At 40.1% G+C, this 14,159-nt stretch overlaps 1 protein-coding gene across 22 annotated transcripts in view; it reads right to left on the reverse strand.

The window, feature by feature from the left end:
* Positions 1-518: 518 nt before the first annotated feature.
* Positions 519-14,159, reverse strand: part of pax2a (paired box 2a) — a 30,903-nt gene continuing 17,262 nt past the window's right edge. For 8 of the 22 annotated variants that reach the window (XM_079855749.1, XM_079855755.1, XM_079855738.1 and 5 more), the window contains 6 exons: positions 13,464-13,639; positions 11,334-11,454; positions 6,027-6,236; positions 3,855-3,956; positions 1,113-1,199; positions 519-762 (listed from right to left, as the gene is read on the reverse strand). In XM_079855749.1, the coding sequence (XP_079711875.1) occupies positions 641-762; positions 1,113-1,199; positions 3,855-3,956; positions 6,027-6,236; positions 11,334-11,454; positions 13,464-13,639 (818 nt within the window). In that variant the 3' untranslated portion in view covers positions 519-640. Of the gene's footprint in view, positions 782-1,112; positions 1,200-3,854; positions 3,957-6,026; positions 6,237-11,333; positions 11,455-13,463; positions 13,640-14,159 lie in introns of all 22 variants that reach the window. The other 14 variants (XM_079855754.1, XM_079855741.1, XM_079855758.1 and 11 more) reach the window with 3 other exon arrangements.

Consider the following 14,159-nt stretch of genomic DNA (forward strand, 5'->3'; position numbering starts at 1 on the left):
TTTTTTTATCTGTTTTCTTTACCCCGTTTTGATTGTGTATCACAGAAAATGTTAAATCAAGTTGGTAATTTCATACCACGAGTCAGAGATGGCTTCTAAGACTGTTACACTTGTCTGTTTGACAGAAAATGGAGCAATTCCGCAGTTTTCTGCTCAGCTGACACGTCGCTGTTCTGTCCGTGAGAGGTAAGACACTAGTGAAATGGTGTAGGACATGGGCAAATTACTTTAAAGGCCTCAGGCAACCTTGTGTGTGTGATCTGTTAGTGATACTAAATACAGTATGTAAAGGAATGTATTGATTGATTTAAAGAGAGAACAAAACAAAAAAAACAACAACACATCAATTGTTACTTCGTATTTCTTCACACGGTTCGTCTTGTTTTATATCTTGTATAATATATATATTTTTGTAGAATCTTTCAAAGTCTTTCAGGAAATAGTTCAGTCATTGTTCAGCGATTTAGAGAATGAGAGCCTTAGTGTTGATGTTGCGTGAGGGTGGGGGTGGGGGGGGGGGTATAGTCGATGTCTGAGGGGGGGGGGGGACCCGCTGTTGCTTGACCCTCCTAATCCGATCTCGGCCCCATGAAACTGAAGACCGCGTAGCCATCTTCAATCCCTCTGACCTTAGCGCCATTCAGACTGGTACGATATGGAGGCTGCGGCCATGGTCCTGCAGTTTGATTGGGTTGCCATGGTAACTAGTGGCGGTCATAGGCAGTGGCAGCAGTGGGAGGGGCGGAGCCCCGGGATGCGGCACTATAATAATAAGGGGAACCTGGAAGTTAACAGAAGAGCGGAGCGTTTGAAACCACAGCAAGAGCAACACTTACGCCCACTCCCAATGATTTTGCTTATGTAAAATACAATCAAACTATTCTATTACGTTCTGAAACCTCGACACGCACAAAAACACTTGCGAAGGGCTTATGCGCGTCTTAATTTAGAGATGCAGTGTGTTATGACCTTGCTAATCAAAAAGAGAAATAAAACTGTAGCTAGTTTAGTAAAGCTGTATGCAAATAATGTCATTGTAAAATGTGATTATATTAATCCCACTTTAAAGCGACTAATCCCATAAGGGATAAGCAAAAAGGGTTAATACTCACTTAATAACGCGGGGTTGCTGAACCGCCAAGCTTCATTGTAAGTTGTGTACTGCGGGTGAGAGTAGGGGTTTCCTGAAAAGTCGCTTCCTAAAATCAAACACAAAATGACAGGTTAGCAATAAAGAAAATGGTGTATCTTAAAGCATATTCTGTAGAAGTTAAGCTCCGCAGTCAGAATTTGTGGTATAATGCCCTCTTTTATCGCTGAGGAATTTATATTGAAAGTAAATGGTGCCAATTTATGGAAAAATGTAAACGCATTTTATAATTTCTAGTGCTGTCAGATCGATTAATCGCAATTAATCGCATCTAACTCAAAAGGTTTTGTTTATATAATATATGTGTGCGTGCGTGTCTCTCTGTGTGTGTGTGTGTGTGTGTATATATATATATATATATATATATATATATATATATATATATATATACACACATACATACACCCATGTATGCATTAGTATGTGTGTATGTGTATATTATATAAGCAAAAACTTTTATGTTGGATGCGATTAATCGCAATTAATCGCGATTAATCAATTTGACAGCACTAATAATTTCATAAAGGCACTTAAATGTATTATTTTGTTAATTTTGTAAAGCTGTTCACATCTTTTGTTGTTGTTTTAGAGTTTTAGGGATTATAACGAAGTTGGCAACAAAAAACCCCATTAAAATAATTGTTTACATTTTGTGGCTTTCCTATTGAAACAGTGAGTATTTTAACACAGATTTGTATAGACTTTTATATGCCTCACTGAACACTGAAAAAATTTTGGTGTAGGATTTACTTTTATTATATAAAAATTGTCTTCGTAAATTGCTGTAAATCTCACAAAGAATTACAAAGAAACAGCGAGTAACATTAAATTAAATGAGAAAATTCGAAAGACTGAAATAGAATTTTCATGTTCTTCAATAGATTGCGGAGGAGGGACAAGTAGAAATGAATTTTGTGATAATCACCATTATGCCACTAATGCTGTCGACTGAGCTCAACTGAATTACAGTAACACTGTCCTTGAAATATTGCATCACATTAGTTCAGCACATCAGAACTAAAGGAACTGGCATTGTTTCGCCGCTCTAGATAGCAGATGGCTCGCCCTGTCCTCTTTCCTACGCCCTGGTGCTCGGCCATTTTGGCTGAATTTGTTACATTAATCCTGAGCTGGGGTTTGAATTTTCTTTTCTTTGATTCTGCTGTTGCGCTCTTAAGATTCTCTTTTCTTTGGCCGCACCAAAGCCCCGCTTCAAAAAACCTCCCCAATGGATTCGTTCTCGCGCACACTCGCCCCTTTTTATGCGGCCGAATTCGACTTTCAGGAAGCGGCCCTGTCCATGTCAGTGAGCAATGCTGTTGGTCCCCCACGTTTCTTTCTTTTATGAGACAATAAAGGCCGGGTTTTATATGAAGCTGGTGAGGAATGGCTTTTGCTTTAACAGTGTTTGGGGTCTGTCACTAAATCTTAGTCGTTCGAGGGCCAGATGAATGGAAGTGCACACAAAACCCATGGCTCTAGGATTTAAGAGGATTTCTCAGCATGTGTGACCAATGAAAATGAATCTTTGATGAAAACATATTTGATGTACCTGTAAAGATATGTTTGCCCAGCAAATGAATCCTGTCACTGAATTAAATTTGCCCCTGCGAACCATTCATGTTTGTGGGCCGTGGAAGCCCAAGACAGACTTGAATCTATCTGAGGCACTCAACGGTGACCGAGAGAAGAATCCCTCTCTGTGCCTGATGTAAAATATTTGTTTTCCAATTTTCGCACACTGCGTGTTTGTGCTCACAAGTCCGACTTTGAGCGCTGATGTTATCCCCTGGCTCCGAGTACAATCGCATTTACACTTTTCCAACTTCTCTGCGGCATCTCTCAGGCTGTCCGTTTGCATACGTATGTGTGTTTGTGCTGTTTGGGGAGAGGGCACCGTTCTTGCTGCCAGATTGCATCCTGTCCTGGCAGTGAAACTCAAGTCAGGTCCCTCTGAGAGATAGTGATTTAAATATTTACAGGCCTTCCCGCCCGCTGTTTTGTGACCCTTAACTGTTTGCTGTGAACCTGAACTGCAGGTTAAGTAGAGGGGAAAAGAGATACGCTCTGCAGCACTGGAGTCTGGGGTGGAGAAAGCTGTGTTTATCGATGGCCTGTGAGAGCGTCGAACGGTTGGGGAGAGGGAGGGAGGGAGGGGCGTAATGAGCACTGGAACCCGAGTGGAACTGAGAGGAACTGTCCTATATCCCGCACTTATGTCCCTGATCACTTATTGAGAGGCGCTAATTTTCTCCTCAGCAGCCGATAAGCTGAGGCTCCTACTCGGGTTATTGACGACTCGAGATCGAAATCCACACTGCCTGTCCTTGTGCTTAGTTGGACTGCAATTCTGGCTCCTCATCCTCCTCATTATTCTTATCCTCATTAATATTATCCTGTTTAATAAATATTAGCATCACCAGAAATGTCATGGGCAATATGCAAGTAGCTTTTGTGTCACTTCTCTTTAACTCTCATTCTTAAAATGTTACCTGGCATTCTACACTAATATATTAAAACATACAAAAGCAAGCTTTGGGCTAGTGATAATTGAATATTAATGCACAGTTTTTCGTGCAAATTCAGGTTGGCTTTGCATGACCTCAGGTTTCCTGAAAATGATCAATTGCACAGGACCGTTCCCTGAAAATATTACGAGCTCTCTTAAAATTAACGTCCTCGTAAAAATAGTAATTAAACTTACCAGGGACCATTCCAGCAAGTGTAGAGGTGGGGTAGCTGCCCTGCCCAGTGGGGGGAACGTGAGGTGGGTACCCTGGTAGGGTTGTGCTTGCCATGTCTCGACCTGTAAAGAAAGTAAAAATTGTAAGCGCACAATTACACACACACACACACAAAATAATAATAATAATAATAATAATAATAATAATAATAATAATAATAATTCAATGGGCTATAAATGACCAAATGGTGTTGATGCCCCCTTATGATTATACAAAAATCTTTAGAATAAAATTATTATAAAAGAGCTTAAAGTTTTACTACTACAATTTTTAAGTGTACTACAACTAATGAGAGAAGTTAGGCAGAATTCAAGATTTTTAGATCATACAAATACTAGATATATAGGGGCATTAGAGTTACTTTTTGATATGCTGTAAAAATATAACATGAACACCACATATTTTGGCACATTAAAATGTATGATGCATAGAAGTGCCCTAAGCATTAAACCACTTACAGTGTTACATGCACATCATTAACAATAATTCTCAAACATATTTGTTTTTTCAGCACAACCCTGTAACCATTTTCACTGAAAATCTAAGAAATCAGCTCAAGCTTTTTTGTTGTTGACAAATAACTAGAACACCCACATGCCAAGCATGCACTGGGTAAAGTTCACCTCTCCTTAAATTCACAACCTGAAAAACTGTTGACCCTGCAGAAGCTAAAACACCTCCACTGCTTTTTTTCTCTTCTAGGTCACTCAGCCTTTTAACTTCCTTTATTACACAGAGTGGCGCTGCTGGCCTGTTTTGACTGAAGTGTTTTAAATTGCTCAACAGAGAGAAGCACAGAATGCCCTCGGCCTCCTGGTGGCATTGCTGCTGCTAAAAAGCCCAAAACATCACGAGAGTGCCTCCATATTCAGTTCTGTAATTGGAGGTGATGGCTAGCAATCCTGCTGGATGTGCTGGCTCAAACTTTAGAGCACGTAGGCCTTCGTCAGTCCCAACTGGACACTCGTGAGGTCCTGCATCATTGTTTGAAAGGGGACCATTATAAGGGTCGGGGGGAGCATTCCCCCGGTCCAGCTACTAACAAGAGAGCTGGCAGTCAAACAGGCACACCAGGATGGTAAGCAATGTGACAACTTGTGTTTTAGTATGATATTGTGCTTTTTGTTCAATTAAAAGGAACTGAAGGCAAATTATAGCCATATTGTTTTCTTGTTTATGGTCATTATCTAAAGCACATGAATGAAATTTGTGCTTATAGAGTATCACAAGAGACACAATCCCACTCACACGTTAACAAGCATGTTGGAAATATATATATATATATATATATATGTATATATATATATTAAATAAGTATAATCACAGAACTAGAGGCTAGAAAAGTGTTAGCAGTGTTTCTCAGGACAGTACAGGACAGAAGCTCTCTCCAGAAGCGCCATGGAATGTGCCCCAGTAGATTAAAAAAAATTATATATATATATGTATATATAAAATTGTTTTTTTTCCAGTGTATACCTCAATTATATATACACAAGACACTACCTTTCAAAAGTTCAGGGTCGGTTAGATTTTTGAAAGAGGTCTATTTGGTATCTCTAAGGTCTCTTACGCTCACCAACTTCAAACTTTATTTGATCAAAAATACAGTAAAATAGTAATATTGTGTACAATTTTCAATTGTAATTAATGTATATATAATGTATAATTTATTCATATGATGGCAAAGCTGTATTTTCAGCATCATTACTCCAGTCTTCAGTGTCACATGATCCTTCAGAAATCATTCTAATATTTTGATTTGGTGCTCAAGATCACTGTAGATCACAGGATTCTTTAATGATTAAAAAGTTCAAAACCACAGCATTTATTTGAAATTGATTATTTTAATAATGTAAAAGAATGTCACTTTTAATTAATATAATGCTTAATTGATTAAAACTTCTTTCAAAAATATCTTACTCTCCTCAAATTTTCAAAGGTAGTGTAACACTTAAAATTAGTTAGAGAGTGTTTTTTTTCTTCCTTTGATAATATGTAGGGCACCAAATGACCTTGGACTGCTATTGGTGCCCTCTCAAAAAGAAACAGATGCATGACGCCTCTGGCTGTTTCCCCCATTTACCAGCGCAAGTTTCTAATCTTTCTTTTCTTTTTTTTTTGTAGGGCTGTACCTGCTATAATAGGCTGGCTTGCATACTGGCTGTAGCAGGGGGCATGATGGGCATAGGCACCGTAGCAGGGGGTGGAGGCATCTACTGACACGCTGGGCTGGAGGGGCAACAGTTCCGCTAGACCCGAGACTGCCAGTGAGGAAGGGGTGAAAGGAGCCAGGGAAGCCTCATGCGGCTCCTGCTTAACACACGAGGAGGATGAATGTGACTCTGCCAGGTGGAGAAAAACAACAAAAAAAAGCCACACACACACAATCAGACAATGCACAATCACTCGCACTCAGCAAAAAAAAAAAAAAAAAATGAATCATGACAGATGGAAGTACTGAATGGAAGCAGTAAAAGAAGAGGAAAATGAAGTTTGGCTGACAGTGTTTGGTGTTGTTGTGATGCTACATTGCGTTTAGGAGGAAAAGAAGGATTTATGTGAAGTTCCGAGTTCTGACTCAGTTCCTCGGGTGTGTTCAGGAGTTTTAACAGAGCCTCCAGAGGCACACGCTCAGAAAACAACATTTCTACACGCACGAGGGGATTTGGTCATGGTAAGCCAGGAAATGTTACTGTGTGCTTTTGCGATGTGTGGGTTTTATGTACAAAGACCCATACACAAATAATTACATCAAAGATGCTTTAAAACTTTTGCCACACATATCTGTGGGCTACAATTTTTGTTTATCATTAGACTGCATTTTGCATTATTTCTGTAAAACTATTTGACAAAATCATTATTTATTTCTGTTTTTCCGTATTTTTACAGCTGTCATTATTAGTACTCCCAGCAACTCTCAGTGAAACATCGCCTCTCACAAAAAACATTAGGATTGATATTTTATTCCTTATGGTGGCTTGGTGCCTGGAATGCATCTCTTCAAATTCAGGAATTTCAACATACATTTAAAATAGATCAAAACTAGATACGTTTAATTGTGGACATTTTTTGTTGATGTTAACATTGTATATATGTATAGATGGAACAGTCACTGATTTTATCTTCAGTAGACCATTTAAATCTCTAATTCAATTTGCTCACATTGAGAGATAAATCAGATTTAGAATATCACAATTTTCCATAATTTGGAAATTTCCATAATTTTTGGAATTCCAAGAAAAGTTAAAAGCCAGGTGGCCAGTTTTATTTATTTGATAAAACTAAATTTTACCTGCGTTGTGAGTCTTAGTTTTGGGCCCTGTTTACTCACACTTACGAACAGAATAGATTAGAAGTGAAAATATAATTTATCATAGAAATCTTTGGTTCCATTGTTTATTTTTTCTCTCTTTTTTTTTTTCAGAATGGAAAGCAACTTATAATTTGCTCCATAACAGAAGACACTTTAATAGTCTTCTATCAACTTAAGATTTATATCTGAATCTAAATAAAGCTACATTTTTATACAAACCTGATTGGAATTATTTATCCGTCAAATGAGCAAAAAATGAAAATACAAGCAGGTAAATCACTTTCAAACAATATCTCTTGAAGAGCATCAGCAAACAGCAGCATGGCTCGCAGATCAATCAAGCTCAAATACAGAGAAATTTCCCTAAGGTTCGGAGGTAAGAGTCGCATCTCCAAACAAAAAAAGCCTGCAAATCGCGACACGGCCCCTTTGCATCGCCAGCCCTAATATCATTTGGCTGATGAGGTTTGGCATTTTTCATCTTAGCGGGTTTGCCACTGCAGCTCAAGCAATCAATGTGTGTTCTGTCTTCATCTCTCTCTCCACTCATCCTCTTTAACATCCTCTGCTGTTAACATGGTCTGTGGGGAGGGCTCTCACAGCTTCATGATAGCCTCATTAGCTGTTTCCCAACTATTGTTGTTTTACAACCGAGCTATGTGCGGAGAGTCGCTCATTAAGATAAGGCCTCCTTTTTGTCAGATGCAACCCTGACAACCCGTTCTGACCTAATGCCAGGAAATCAGGCAACTTAACTGGCCTCTTTCCCACACAAATCAATGGCAGAATTTTCTTTCCTGCGCAGGTCTGGGACAGCAGGAGCAGGATAAACATGACGTTTTTTTAAATCGCATACAAAAACGAGGCTGTTAGATGACTATATCTTAAAGAGGAAGATGATGGCCATAAAGCCTAACTTCAAAAAAAAAAAAAAAAAAACCTTAGAGGCCAATAAAGGAGAAAAGGAAGAGAGGCTGTCGGAGGAATTAGGCCTCGCGTTTTCACGGCCTCTGCTTTGCCGCTGTAAAGCAGACAAGGGCGTTCGCTACACTGACCGAAGCCCAGTGTTCAAGATCACTGAACTCTGAAACTAATCAGAGGTGCTGTTGCTTATTGTCCTGGAAACAAGCAAGACCTGCAAAAAGGAAGGCTGTCAACCTCCTGATTACAGAGATGGAAGATAAACACTGGTCTATGTGGAGGCGCATCACATCTCAACATGAACCAGAGCTATAGAGTTCTCTACGTCTGTCTCGCTCTCGTGAATGCATGGTTTCACATGGGTGCAGTAAGAGAAGAGAAAGGAATGACTTCCTTTTTTTTTTTAAAACCCAACAGTTCCAGCAAAGTCACCTGCCTAATGTTTTGTAAAAGCACTGAAATCTTTGACATCAATTTTCAACATTATCTCACAAGATCACAGGAAAAAACGGACTGCTTTAAACAGATCAATTGCAGCAATGTAATGTTCGGAAGACCAAATTGCTTGAATCCCCAATATAAGTTCCTGAAGTTATTCATTATCAAATGTGTGCTTAAAGGTTAGTGTGCTGTTGTGAGGCTGAAATAAACATTAATTTGGGCTCTAGGGCCTGCCGGGGCTTCTGGTGACTCAAGACAGAGGCAGTTTGTCACCGGGCCACACATCAGGTACCTCAGTCTAGCCAGCAGCGTGTTGTTTGCTGCTCACTGGAGAATAGCGGGCCACACTTAAAAAATGGCTCTCTGTCGGATATATTTCAGCCGGAGTTCATCAGCCGCATAAGCCGACACAAAGCAGTCTTTTCTTTCACTCTGCCTGCGTATGCTGCTTTCCTTTCTTACTTTTCTTGCTTTTTTTTTTTTTTTTTTTTTAAGACATGGAGCTCTGTTGCTTTCAGGCCCGGGCTCTCTGTATTTTTTTTCTCCTCCCGCCCCCTCCTCTCCTTCCATCTCTCTGAAGAGATTTGGAACAGGGGGGATCCCTTCAGCACCTGCTCAGGTTTTCAGCGGGTCGGAGGGGTGCCCATTTACACGGTACCATCCTACTGGCACCAGGAAGACTTCCATTATATGGCTCGGCAGGAACAGTGCTTAAGAATCCGCACTAGTCATTCATTGTGAAGGTATGTGCAAACGGCCTTTTTAAAAGGCTAGTCATATCTGGACAGCATCCAGACTTTTTACTGCAGTTTGAATAAATCATGCCATTGTTTTTTCCCCCCTCTACTACAGTCAATACATGAAAGTGTGGAATGTTCATGAGTCATTGGGGAAAGAACTGCCCCTGATGACAACAGAAGTACAGATTAGTTCCTCATATAACTCTATCATCTGCACTTTCTGGGATTTGATATTATTATTTATAAATGAATCATATTTATTTAATTGTATATGTATTTATATATTTATAAATGATTATTAATATTTTTAAGTATGCATCTATTCCATTATTTAAAGGAATGTACTTATATTACTTATTTATATTGTACTTATTTATATTACATTTCATCCAACATCATAAATTTCAATGCAATACATAAGCTATTTTAAAATGGCTTTTCCTTTAGGACTTTCAGTACAGAGCAGTAACCCCTAAAACTAATTGGGTAAACAGTTAACACAAAAAAACACGTCTCCTATGCCTCGTAGTGCCCTTAAAATTCCAATTTCTGTTTTGTAATGAAGAGTTCATTAATCATTCATCTTTAATAGATTATGCAAATCGCACGACATAAAATCAACAAGATCAATGGCAGTGTGAATTTTAATTGGCTCAGGAAAACATTGCTGGGAATGAGCATAATCTCCAGCTCTATCCAATGAGAGGGAGTAATTTATTCAGAATTGGCTCTCAGTGTAAATGCGTAGGGTAATTTAGCACCTCCTTTAACTCTGTCCTTATTCTTATTTCCAGCTTATCACATGCGAGTACACCATAACATTACGTTATTGCGTCTTTGAACTGCTTTTCTTGCTTTTTTTTATTTTTATAAATTAAGTTATTACTGCCAAAAGTCATTTAGAATACGACATGGAACAGTTAATATATACGGCTCTCAAGAAATGTCATTTGAGCCTAGGCATTCTGAAAGAGCTTTAGAACATAACTACAACTGCATTTTTATTTTTCAGAAAAAGCTGAATTTAGGATGCCAGGGGTAGGTATTCTCATCATGCATGCATAAACAACACTGTTTTGAAATCATTAACAACAATATAACTTAAACAACCATTTGAAAATCTTTCTAGCAGAGCCGTTCCTGTGCTCTACCAGAAGCAAGAGGTGGTCTGCACTAAGACCCCCGGTGTGTCCCGTCCCAGGTGCAAGAAAGGCCACCTGCCATGAGGGTGCTCCCTAGACCGAGACTGCTTTCATACAAAGGACAAAAACACACCTTTCTTCTCCAGAGGCCCAACTTTCTGGAGGGAACTCTACCTCCCACATATTACCGAGGGGGGAAAAAAGCCCTTTCTTTTCACATAACATTATCCAGCTATCATTTGAGAAGGGGGCAATTTTCAATCATCCTGTCCTCCGCCCACACAGAACTCATTGGCTTTGATGGCTCCTGCATAATTATGTGAATTTTATTAAAAGCTCAGCATATTAATCTCAGCCCGACAGTTGGCTATCAGTAAACTTAACCTTCTCTGAGGTAATAACAGCCGCAACAATGAAACAATCTTTCAATTAGCCAGGCTGACATTAACCACCGCATACCACAAGAAAAAAAAAAAAAACCGATGTAACAACAAAGGCCAAACCATGCTAGACCGCCATATTTCTTTCTGAGAACTATGAGCTGAAGAAAACTTTTCAGTACACAAAGGTAAAGTAGTAAAACAATCCATTGGGTTTTGCACAGTGACACTGGCTGACAGTTTTCCATAATCACTTTGAATGATTTGGACTTGCATGCAAGAAACGGCGCCTGTCTGTTTCGATCGCCTCTCTCTTACACGGGTCCTCAGAGCAGGCAGCACTAATCCATCCACTTTAGATCAACATGTCACATTCCACTCTCACCTGTCCGCTCAACTTATAAAGCTCACTTTACCACATAAAACAGTCACATAGACCAGAATATGAATGTCCTGCCAGTATTCTAATGGTCAGCTGGGACGGTCGATCCAGCGCTCTTACCTGTCACTACCGGGTAGCTCTGTGACACGCTGGAGCCCAAATCTGAGCTGACGCTGGTTGACAGACTGGGCTTGACTTCGTCCAGTCCAGGGTTCAGTGCTGGTAGCGAGTATTCATTAGCCTGCCAATGAGGGGAGGGGGGACACTTTAAGTAGATATATCTTGGGATCCAAGCATCACTTTTAGGTGTCCAATTAGAAAGCTTTCTGCCTGTGAGCTGCCAGTTCTATGTGTTATTTTAAAACATTTTCTCTCCTTTTTATGATATTTCTTATGATTTAAGGAAGGCAAAGTGTTGTACACAAAGTACCAGGGATTTAATATAATGGCGGCTCAGTTACTGTGGCTTTGTAAATGGGCACCTGAAATCCAGTCCTACTACACTTGCATATTATTTTTATTTCCCCCATCAGATAGATGTGCATATGTGTTTTGGTGGAGTTAATGTGAACTGTGTGTGCATACATTAAGGTTGTGAGCGGGACAGAGAGTAGGATTTGGAACAGACTGAAAGGAAGGGGTGTCAGCTGTCTCTTTGTGCTTGACTGCAGTCATTCCCCTGACCAGCCAAGGGAGGAGACGGGTCCGCTTTGTTAGATTACCAACATGGCCTCGTTTCGAGAGCATTCGAAATTGTTTTCTTTAGGATGAGAAAATGATGACACGAACATGAGCCCCAAAACAGCTCTCTGTTATTATTTTGGATTTGTACGTTGGATTGTGCTGCATTTGAGGTACTACGACTTTCTTCAAATAGATTTCTTTGTAACTAATTTAACAAATGAGAATAGATTTCCGGCTCCCATTGTTCCACGCATATTAAAGTGCGAGCATACATATGTCCGCTCTTATGCGTATACGTCTGCGTGCGTGTGTGCGTTCGTGCATTTGCGCATCACAATAGGCCTGTGTCCCAATGGGAAATGCTGTGACCCCAGACTTGTCTGTCTCTATTCCAGATAAACTCTAATTGTCTGCTACAAATGTTCAGTTGGCCAGTAGCGGATGTTCCTCTCTATTTGGTCTGGCCTCAGATGCACAAGAGCTATTTTATCATGCAGATAGGGGCAAGTTGGGCGTGGGGCAACTGAAGAGCCATCTGAAAAGGATGACCAAATGGCTGGCAGAAGTGTGGGAGGGGTGAGCCCATTGAGTTTAGCATTTCCAAAATGGCTTTTTAATGCCCGGCCTCACACACCAGACATGGCTAATAGGTCCGCTCTTTCAAGAGTTAAAAAGGGGGCATGAAAACGGACCAATAAATGGGAATGTAGTCTGATTAATATTACATTAAATTAAAAGTGATTTTTCTGGACTGTTCCAGGGCTGTTTTTTCCCCCGCGTTTAGCCTCTTTCCTTGCCTTTTTTAATACCTTCTTGGCTTCTCTTTGTGATTGCAAGTCATTTCCAATTCGTTTTGGTATTGATCTTCCAGTAGAAATCAGTTTTGTAATTAGCTGCAAATTAGGCCCTCTACTAGGGGTGAGGGCTGTCCCCCTGATTTATCACCAGTGTAATTCTCAGCGATCGGAGAGAAATTAAAATGAACTCAATTAGGCCACTGCTTTTGCTTTATGGGCCTCTACTTGAAGTTTCAAGGGAAAAATTAATAGTCACTGGTTGTTTGATAGTATAATGAAAGTAAATAAAGCTTATCTCTTGTAATAAGCCAAATGCTTTAAATACGAGCTTGTATACACAAGGTGGGTTTTTTCTTTTTTTGGGGGGGGGGGGGGGGTATTGTTTTTTGCAGCATAATTTTTTTGTAAGACTCTTAATTCAGACTGAAGATTCGTCAATTATTTTTCATATTCGTATCAGTGGATTCATGTTGATGAAACTAAATTAATCTGGCTTTAATGCACCTTACACTATTTAATGCATATATTAGTGATGCTTGGGCAAGATGCATCATTTAACATTTGTCTGGGATTAAATCGTATGGTGACTTGATTTTACTAGTTTATCTTAAAGAGATTTTATTCAGAAAAAATCTGTCGGTTCAAATAAACTCTGCTGTCCGCTCACACTCCGCTTTACAATTAGTACTGCAGATTGTCTAACAATCTTCAGTTTTTTGTTTATGTATTAGTTTGTTAGTATTCGTCCATTTGCCTCGATATTACTAACCTGCTCTGGCTTGATGTGTTCTGACGTAGGGAAGACGTCGGGGTATGACGGCCGCTCAAACACCCGATCCAGAGCCTCCAGCTGTTGTTGAGTGAAGGCATCGGCCCTCAGGTGCTTCCGTAAACTCTCCACACTACCCTGAGAATCACTGTTTGGGCCAGAGCCATCTGAACCATCTATGAGAGGAGAGAGGGGACAAGGCCACATGCTAGTACCAGTCGTTATGGTCCCTTTGGTCAGGCACCCCATCCCCCCTCCCCCCCATCCCGCACCCCACACAACAGCTACGTCTAGCACTGTAGTGCACCTCTCAGCACCACTAGATGAAAGATTGGAGTATATCAGCTCAAATTCAGTCAGCACTAGCCTCAAACTGATCCTAATAGCTGTAGAAAGATAGAGCACATGAGGCTGGGAGAGAAAGAGAGGGAGGGAAAGATGTGGACGGTGCAAAGTGGGGGAGAGAAGACCCACACATCCCCCATCTCAGATCAGCATCAGCACCGTCATCATCTGATAGGCCTGCAGTAATTGATGGATTGCCTTCAGAGCAAACATATACTTGTTGGGAACGTCATGTGTTTTAGCGTGAGCCACCTTGTTCTCTTTTCAGTCAGAGGGCTGGTGGAAAATGGAGAGCTATTATTTAAAAGGCACCATTTCCTTTAGAATGTAATGCTGCTTTCACTTTCAGAT

This window comes from Squalius cephalus (assembly GCF_949319135.1).
Source record: "Squalius cephalus genome assembly, chromosome: 21".
In the NCBI taxonomy this organism is placed as follows: Eukaryota; Metazoa; Chordata; class Actinopteri; order Cypriniformes; family Leuciscidae; genus Squalius; species Squalius cephalus.